The 8,778-nt window shown below is 38.5% G+C and overlaps 1 protein-coding gene across 2 annotated transcripts; it reads right to left on the bottom strand.

Annotated features, from left to right (window-relative positions):
• Positions 1-1,138: 1,138 nt before the first annotated feature.
• Positions 1,139-7,200, bottom strand: LOC111593112 (protein charybde). Of its 2 annotated transcripts, none has more exons than XM_023305712.2 (4): positions 6,936-7,200; positions 2,088-2,700; positions 1,912-2,022; positions 1,139-1,826 (listed from the first exon to the last, which is right to left on the bottom strand). In XM_023305712.2, exons 1-4 carry the CDS (start codon positions 7,009-7,011, stop codon positions 1,733-1,735), a joined length of 894 nt encoding a protein of 297 aa, XP_023161480.2. In that variant the 5' UTR covers positions 7,012-7,200; the 3' UTR covers positions 1,139-1,732. The 2 variants fall into 2 exon arrangements, with proteins under 2 accessions (XP_023161480.2, XP_023161481.2); XM_023305713.2 differs by lacking the exon at positions 6,936-7,200 and adding an exon at positions 4,697-4,822.
• Positions 7,201-8,778: the final 1,578 nt, after the last annotated feature.

Below are 8,778 nucleotides of genomic sequence, written 5' to 3' on the forward strand. Positions count from 1 at the left end.
TTTTGTATTGTTGTTTGTTTTTGTTTTTTTTCTTTTGCTTTCGCAGCTATAAAAGTGTTTTAATCGGCTTTTAGAATTTGTTTAGTTATTAATTTTTAATTTGTATTTTCTTTACGCTACGCTATAAATTATTTTAAAATTTATTAACACAGATGACTTTATAGATTTCTTTCCCAAACATTTTGCTTTCCTCTTTAGCTTAACATTCAAATTGTTTTCTTATGCTTTTCCTTGTTTAATTTTAAGTTTACTCACAAATACATTTAGCTGCCCCACTGTACGTTAAGCATATATTATTGTTTAATGCAATGCCAATTGTTGTTTGTTTGTTTGTTGATTTGTAATTGTTTAAACTAAACTACGAGTTAAATACACAGCTACACACATTGAATTCTCTGCTTTGTTTTCTGTTTTAATATTAAAATCTTAAGCTAGAAACACATCAAATATTATAAATATTTTATATATATATATATTGTATATATCTATGTAGAGCCAGAGTTTAAAACTCTGCACGAGAAAAGAAAAATCTGTTTTAATTGAAATCCAAAAGAAAAAAGAAAAATAACATGATTTTTAAACAAATTAATTATAAAAAATAAAGAAAAATGTAATGAGAATTTGTTATAAACAAATTTGCAAAGATATTTTAAATTTAACTGTTTTTAAGTATGCGTGTATGAGTGTGTGTGTGTGTGTTTGTTTGTGTTTCAATATTCATAATTATTATATAATATCACATCAACTTTGTTTTTTTCTTTTCATTATTATTATTTATATATATTTTGTTGTTTTGCATCAACTCTCTTTTTTACTTATTGTTTGCTCTGTTTTTTCCCCCTATATACATATATATATTCATATATATGTATATATATATATACTGTTTTATATATATATATATATATAGAGATTTTATAGCCTAATAAGATCCTGAAGAAAAACATACATACATATCCATAAGCATATCAGCGACGCTTGCATATACACATACATATACATATACATATATACATACATGTACATACATATAGAAATTTGTATTCGTCTTCTCTGATACACTCGTAATATACTTATACGATTAATACTCTCTTTTTTTCTCTTATACATTTCTGGGAGGTTTTTTGCTTTTTGTTTCTTTTTTTTTTGTTTTGCTTTTGTTTTTTAAAAACGGATAACCGGCAACCGTTTTCACTGAGTGACAATTTTCCTTTTTTTGTTTACAATATTTTCAATATTTGATTTTTTGTTTTTGTTTCAAAAAGTTCCTTTTTTGTTTATAAGCCAAAAAGTCAGTCCAATAAGAGTTTTGAGTTGCCTGCAACTGCAGTTGATTTGTTTTTGTTTGTTTTTAGGATTTTTAGGTCTCAAAATACATAATTGTTTGTTGTTGGGTTTGTTTTTATTATTATTATTATTTCTCCTAGTGTTGCGTTGATTTGTTGTTTGTTTTTGTTTTGCAGGATTTGTTGAATTGTGGTCCAAAGTTTGCCTCTTTATGGGTTTGTTGTTTCTTTTAAATTAATAAATTTTTTTTGTTTTTTGTTTGTTTTGGATGGGTTTTGTTAAGGACGCAGACGTGAGTTGGTACAACGTTTGGAGCTGTTACATTCGCTGCTCTTCTTCTTTTATTTTCATTTACTTGTTCGGAGGGATTTGTGTAATGATTTAAGTGCAGCATCCAAAATACCATCAACCATGCCCACGTCCACGTCTACGCCTTCCATATGCCTCATATGATGCTGCCTCTACTTGGAGAGTAGAGTTTGTTCTTGGTCAAAGTAAAATCGGGACTGATCATAATCGTGTTGCTGCGTGTTATATATCTATATAAGAGAAAGAAAGAGAGAAAGAGAGAGAGGGAGTTCTGTAAGTAAAAGCTCTATTCTCATTTAAATGTAAAAAGCTCACTTGAGCAGCTTTGGCAGCAGGCTGGACCAGCCTCGCTTGTCCTGCTTCAACGTTAGATAAAGCTCAAATATGGAAACCGTGTCCGGGTCCACTTTAAACGAAGCAATACGTCTATAGAGGGAGAGAGAGAGAGTTAGTTTTACGATCTTCGCTATTTGTGCTGATCAATTGTTTACCTGACGTTGTTCGGCTCGCTCTCAAATTCGATGAATATGGTGCAGGCTCTTTCGCCGCACGGCTCTCGCTCCGACATGCGAATGATTTCGGCTGCAATTCGCTGCATCAAATTGTTAGGCAACGTCACCTCGGTACAGGCGAGATGCTCGCTCTTGGCATCGCGCAGCTTGGCCTGCAACTGCTGCGAAAGTTCTTGCACCGCAATGGCGCTCACGTCGTCCAGATTATCGATGGCGCCGAAGCGTGCGGATGGAGTCGACTGCAGCGGCGAAGCGGGCAGCGCTGTTGTCTGCGGTGCTGCCTGCAATACGTTCGACATATAACCAGCGGTTGCACTGCCTCCATTCAACATATCGAAGCTGGCCGCCATTGGGCAGGCGGGGGCCTTGATGCCGACGGTGGCGTTGGCGCCCGTCGAGGAGGCGGACGATGATGAGGAGAGCCGCGGGCGGGTGTTGAGCGCCTGATGCTGACGCATGTGCAGCACAGAAGCCGGATGGCCATCCACAACATCAACGTCTACGTCCACGTCCACGTTCGCAACGTCCACGTCAGCCACGTTCACCTCCGCGGCTGTTGCAGTTGCTGGTGCCGTTAGCGGACTCGTCCAGTCTGTAATGCAAGGATATAGAGCATAAGGAAAGGCACAAATTTAGTCACCTTATTTCGACCGGCAGAACACCACAAAAAAAGTAAGTAAAGCAGACACACAAAAAAAAACAGCTGATGTCTGCGTTGCCACCGGCAAAAGCCTTGCATTCGCTCCCATTAATTTGCGCACTCTTTCTCTCTCGCTCTCTCGCACTCGAAGAGCTTGCGCAAGCTCAAATTTGCACTCACGCTTTATGCGCAGGCTCGACAACGCACTCAACGTTTCCAGGGCGCGGGAAGGGGGTGGCTCGAAATCACCTGGCAACAACAGCTGGAAAATCAGCCGTTCGCTTAAGCAGCAAGCGCACTCCCCTCCCCCGTTAAAGCAGTCAACTCAGCCATTAGGTAATGTGTTTTTTTGCCACTCTTCCCCTCTTTCGGTCAGTTAGTTTCGCTTTATGAGCCAGAGGCCTCATCGTTTCCAGCTGACGATTGCGCGTCCGTCCCCATCCGTTTTGTTCGCTCGTTCGTTAGTCAGCAGTTTCTTTTGCGTTTGCGTTTGCTTTTGCCTTGCTATGCAATTGCTATTGCTGTTGCTGTCCCATATCTCCCTCTCCCTTTTCCTCTACCTCTTCCCGTTTCAATGACCGACAGGCCTTGCTTTATGTGTCTTCTCTGTCGTTTGCCTTTGGCTGCACAGTTTTTATTTCTTTTGCTGTTATTTTAATACTCAAGTATACAAATACAAAAGCCAAAGCCGAGTACAGCAGCCGTACAGTGGGTAGAAATGTCGATATAAAGTCTTGATTAATGTTCTGTCTAATTATTTTAAGGTAAACATAAATAACATTTTTCCTACGATAACAACTGTTTTATAAAAACCATAGTATTTATTTTCGTTTAATTAACATTTTGTTCTTCAGTAGCTTTTCATTTCAACTCATAATTTATATGTTCTCCCACTGTCTCTTGCCGTCTTTTGTGTTTATCTTTTACATTAAAAAATATGTATATGTGCACGTGTGTGTGTGTATCATGGAGTGTGTTTATTTAAGGTGCATGTAGTATGCAAATAAAAAACAGTTAAATATCTTACTGTTGTCCCGGGCTTTGAAATATGCACAAATTAACCACTTGGCTTGGCTCGACGATGTCATGTAATTAGCGCTGAAACTCTTTCAGCTGCCACGCCACACCCCAACACCCCGTCCCTACTGCCATTCTATTGCAACGGCTGAATGGATATTTCCATCTCGTTCGCTCGCTTTAGGCGCACCCGCGTAATTAAGAAATTAACGGCACATGTTTGCGGCTCTTCTTCTGTTTTTATGTCTTTTGCTGCGTTTGTCACAAATGAATATGTGTGCACATATGTATACGCATACAAACATGCACACAAACGTGTTTTGTCAAGTGCTGCATGAAAAGGGTTTGTGTAAACTTTACATTGTAAAAGTCAAAAGCGAAAGCGAAAAGGAAACAGACAAACGACCGCATACACATTTAATTACACACATATGTATATACACGCATGCAAATTCTGTCGAGAGCGTCTCCCCCGCCTCGTCGTTATGTCTTATTCATCACTGCGGGCACATCACGCGACATTTGCGGCTGTCTGTTTTATGCATTCAAAATCGCCAATATAAAACAACAACCACAGCAGCAGCAAGAAACACAGTAACAATAACAGCCTAGCAACAGCATCAACATGCATACGCATACACGCATATACAAGTACATAAATACATTGTACACATGTCTCTTGTTGCCACACAAACACGCACATTTACATGTCTGCAGCTACCTGCGGCTAATGCGAGGGCTTTGAATTTACTTTACAGAACATTCTAATTTATCATTCCAAGTGCAGTAGCTAAGGAAGACTCTTAAGCTTCTGCTGGCATTGCGGCATATGTGCGCGTGTGTGTGTACATGTCATGTATGCATAAGTGCATAAGTGTATATCGCGTTTGGCCTTGAGTGAGGAGTTTTAAATAAATAGTGTGATTGATACCTTGGAATGAATACTTTGACCACGCGATAAATCCTCATCGAAAGCTCAATCAAAACAGTTGTAAAACACTCGAAATTTATGCTTTACATATGTACATACACAACTGCGTGTATTTACATACGTACGGCTCGCGCTTTAATCAAACACTGAGCAGCATGCATTTAAGTGTGACCATATACTCAATGAAGAATAGTCTAGAATTTAACCAGAAATACCAAAAACCGTCCAAGTTTTCAATGAATTAAAGCTGACTTAAATCATATTATATGTGCATATGAATATGTATACATAAAGTGCTCAGAACAGTCTTATAATAAAGATCACAATTAAGTTGCTGCTCAAGTTGAACATACACAGTGAACAGACATGTTCACTCAAAGGAAATTAAGTAATTTATTTTACAACATTATTTGGTTCCTAGATTTCCCAGATTGAATAGCATATGAATATGCATGACTAATTACGTGCCTATGCATGTGTGTTTGTGTCCTTCGAAAATAAAATTGCATGCGCCCAGTCAGTCATGAAATTAAATTGACTGCAAACACATACACACTCACACTCATGCAAGTACATATTGCTGCCAAAGAACCGGTGCGAGAGTGAGATAGCATGTTCTGTCTTTGCTGCTTCTGCAGAAGCGAAGCTTGCGGCAAGGTGTGCATGTGCATGTATTTGCATTTGCATTTGTGTTTGTTTGTGTGTGTGTGTGTGCAGACATGTCGTTGCATGTTGTCGTCAACATAAGGCTGCTGCTCCGCATCCCTCTCCAACGTCTGTCTCTCTTCCACTCCCACTGCTGGAATTTTGGGCTGGTTTTCATGTTCCCAGTTGGGTTCGTGTTCGGTTCTAATTTGCAGGACTTGGCGAGTGTTTGTGTGAGTGTTTGTATGTGAGTGTGTGTTAACCAAGTTTAAAGTGACAGGGATTAACAGGATGTTGCATAATCCGCACGTCAGACACAGGAACAGGATATGCCTGCTCCTGCTCCTGCTGCTCCCCAGGCGCAAAAACTGGCAAGAAACACGTTGCACAAAAATGCATAAAACAAATTTCGTTTTTCTTTCAACCCCTAACAACATGCATGCAAAGGCACTTCATATCTCATGTCATTTACTTAAGCTGGCGAACAGAAACCGGAAGAAAATTCCCTTAGATTCAATTTATTACACAGCTAATTCTATTAACTGGAAAACCTTGAAAATCAAGAGTCGTTCGTAATATTACACATTCTATATAAATATGTATATATGAAAAAAAAAACATTTTCAGTTTATTATGGAAAATTTTACATTTGAATGCCCAAAGATCAGATAAAAGTTTTTCAAGCGCTATAAAATTAATTGAATCAAAAAATAGGCCATAAAAATGATGAAAAAAAAAAAAAAAACACAAACACAAAACGGAATAAGAATAAAAATTGTGCGAAGCACATTAAAAATTTGTAGTGCAAATGTTTCCTAATGTGTTTCAATAAATAAAAATACATAATTTATAATGAATGTATTTGCCAATGGGGAATAAAAACACATTTACGTCACAAGTGTGATTCCAGCATTAATCTTGAGTATTTCTCTAAACTTAAGACTTGGAATTTCGAACGATATTTTATGAAGCTTTAAATCACTTTTTGGGGGTCGAAAAATATAGCCAGTTTCTCTTACATTTTAAGCGGGGCGATAAATTAATAACTTTCACATTTGTTTAAAATATAAATTAATAACATTTTTTTTTAAATTTGAAATTCTTAATTTTTTTTTAAACGAATTTAATATTTGAAAATTAAAAAAAAATATATTATTTAAATATTATATATTTATTTTTTTATATAAGCCAACAAAAAATTATAAATATATTTTTTTTAATTATTGTTTAAAAATTGGGTTTTCATTTGCTTTTTCTTAAAGAAATGAAAGCATTATTTCAAAAGAAACTGAAATTGTTTTCTAGACGTCTGAAGTTGGTCGATTTTAACCCACGCCAAAGCTATAAAAAACACAATCTTAGCTAATCAAACGCAAAGGCTGAACTTAATTAAATTCTTAAATTTGAGTGTAGTTTCCACTCTCTTAAATTTTTTGGGCTCAAACTCAGTGGCAACGAAGAGTCGAAGACTAAAACGCTTCAACACTTTACAGTTATTTTTCAGCGTTAAACAGGACGCACGCACACAGAGTTACGATAACAATACCAAAAAATACAAGTTAATTCTATTTATAGCAACATTTGGCTTACTCACCTTTAACTTTTGTTGTGCCAATGCCGCCGAATTGTCCCTGAATGTGATTTTGTACTGAGAGCACTTCCATCTTCATTGCCCAATTGGAAAAATTTCTCACTCGTTGCGCTTGCTGTGTTGCCTCCAATTGGATTTATATTTGTGCAGCATTCAAAGTCTTTTTTGTTGACTGGATTCCTTAGCGGCTGTTTTTCGATGCGTTTTTTTGTGTGTGGGTTTGGGTATGTGTGTGTGTGGGTGTATATATGTATATCTATGTATATATGTATTAGAAATGCACTTTAATCACAAGAATTTGATTTGATTTTCGTGTGTTTGTGTGTATGTCTGTGTGTGTGTGTGTGTTCGTGTATTACTTTTATTAATTTATTAATTTCCGATTTTGCTTTTATTTAATTTTATTTCACGTTTTACTTTTACGGCACACAATTTTCTGACTGAAGCTTTGTCTCTCTCATACTCTCTCGCTCTGTCTCGCTCTATCTCTCTGTTGCTCGTTTAACAAATAATTGCAAAAAGTATCAACAACTAAATTTGTTATTCTAGTTAAACATTTAAATTTTTTAATACATTCTAAAAAAGCCGAATTTGCCGCCTCGCATCGCTCTCGCTCTCGCTATCTGTCGCTCTTTCTCTTTCGCTCTCTTTTTTTAATTTACGCACAGCACTTGAAAGTTGAGTTGTTGTTGTAGTTGTTGGAAAGGAATTGCGAATTTGTTAAAGTTCTACACACATACACTGACATGTGTCTATGCATGTGGTTGGCTACTGCTGCTTGCTGTTGGCTGCTTGCGTCGTTCCGTCTCCGTGCGTGTCAATTGGAGCTGATGCGTTGCGTGCGGCGGCCGCTGCTTGACTGGACGTTCGTTTGCACAGCAACACCGGACGAAGGCGCCCTCTGATGGCGGCAGCGAAATTGAGTCGCTCTGCTTGTGTTTGCTGCTTCCAACTCAACACGGCCCAGAACTCAACTCGGCTCAACTCAACTCAGTTCAACTCAACTCAACTGCTCACAGCTGTTTGTGTGCGTGTGTGTTTGTGTGTGGGTGAGCGAGCACTGCGCTGCCAGCTGAAAAAAAGCTTGCAACAACAGCCAAGAAAACGATGTGGAAGATGGACGACACACGGTTGACGACTGACGGTCGACGGTTGAGAGGAGCTTGGGCGGCAACTTCTGTGGCGGAGCAGTTTTCCAAAGCTACTATCCGGCCGGCGGTATGCGCCGCTGCTTTTATAGCAATTTTCCGGCCAGGCAGCGCTGCCGGCTGCCGCTGCTGCTGCAGCGCTGCCGCTAACATGAGTGAGTGACTTTTCCCCTTGGCCGTGAATTGTGTCATTTACTCTAAACGGCGCAAGCGTAAGAGCAACCGCACCCTCTGCTCTGCCCTCTCCGCTATTCACTCTCTTGCTTGTTCTATTCGATCTCCGCTCTGCTCTATCATCTGAGTAACTTACCACCAGCTGCGCTCGTTTGGCTACGGCAAACATATGTTACCAAGCGGCATCATCAGCTGTTGTTGCGCGCTGCTCGCACACACGCTCACTCGCACACTCACTCGCACACTCACTCACTCACCTTCTGAGTGTGCTCTTAAACTAAAACGCTCTTGAGTTAAAGAGTATTTAACACAATTGCACTCAAGAGCGCTGCGTATGCTTGAATTGAGCGCATTTATTATATGATTGAGCGCATTTTTAATTCTTTTGATTTGAGTTTATTTTTCGAGCAATTCGCTCAAAATGTGCTGTGCTGATTGGAAAGTAGTTTGTTTTGCGTTTGCTGTGAGTTTGAGTTGTTTCTTATAGTTTTATGAAATTGAATTTTGGTTGTTTACAGGGTATC

The sequence above is a fragment of the Drosophila hydei genome, unplaced genomic scaffold, assembly GCF_003285905.1.
Source record: "Drosophila hydei strain 15085-1641.00,03,60 unplaced genomic scaffold, DhydRS2 tig00000001-arrow-pilon, whole genome shotgun sequence".
Classification (NCBI taxonomy): Eukaryota; Metazoa; Arthropoda; class Insecta; order Diptera; family Drosophilidae; genus Drosophila; species Drosophila hydei.

Coding starts and splice junctions, on each gene's coding strand:
- LOC111593112 (XM_023305712.2), bottom strand. CDS start 7,011: ATGAAGATGGAAGTGCTCTCAGTACAAAATCACATTCAGGGACAATTC. Junction 2,023..2,087: donor AGCGAGCCGAACAACGTCAG/GTAAACAATTGA, acceptor CTCCCTCTATAG/ACGTATTGCTTCGTTTAAAG. Junction 1,827..1,911: donor CTGCTGCCAAAGCTGCTCAA/GTGAGCTTTTTA, acceptor TCTCTTATATAG/ATATATAACACGCAGCAACA.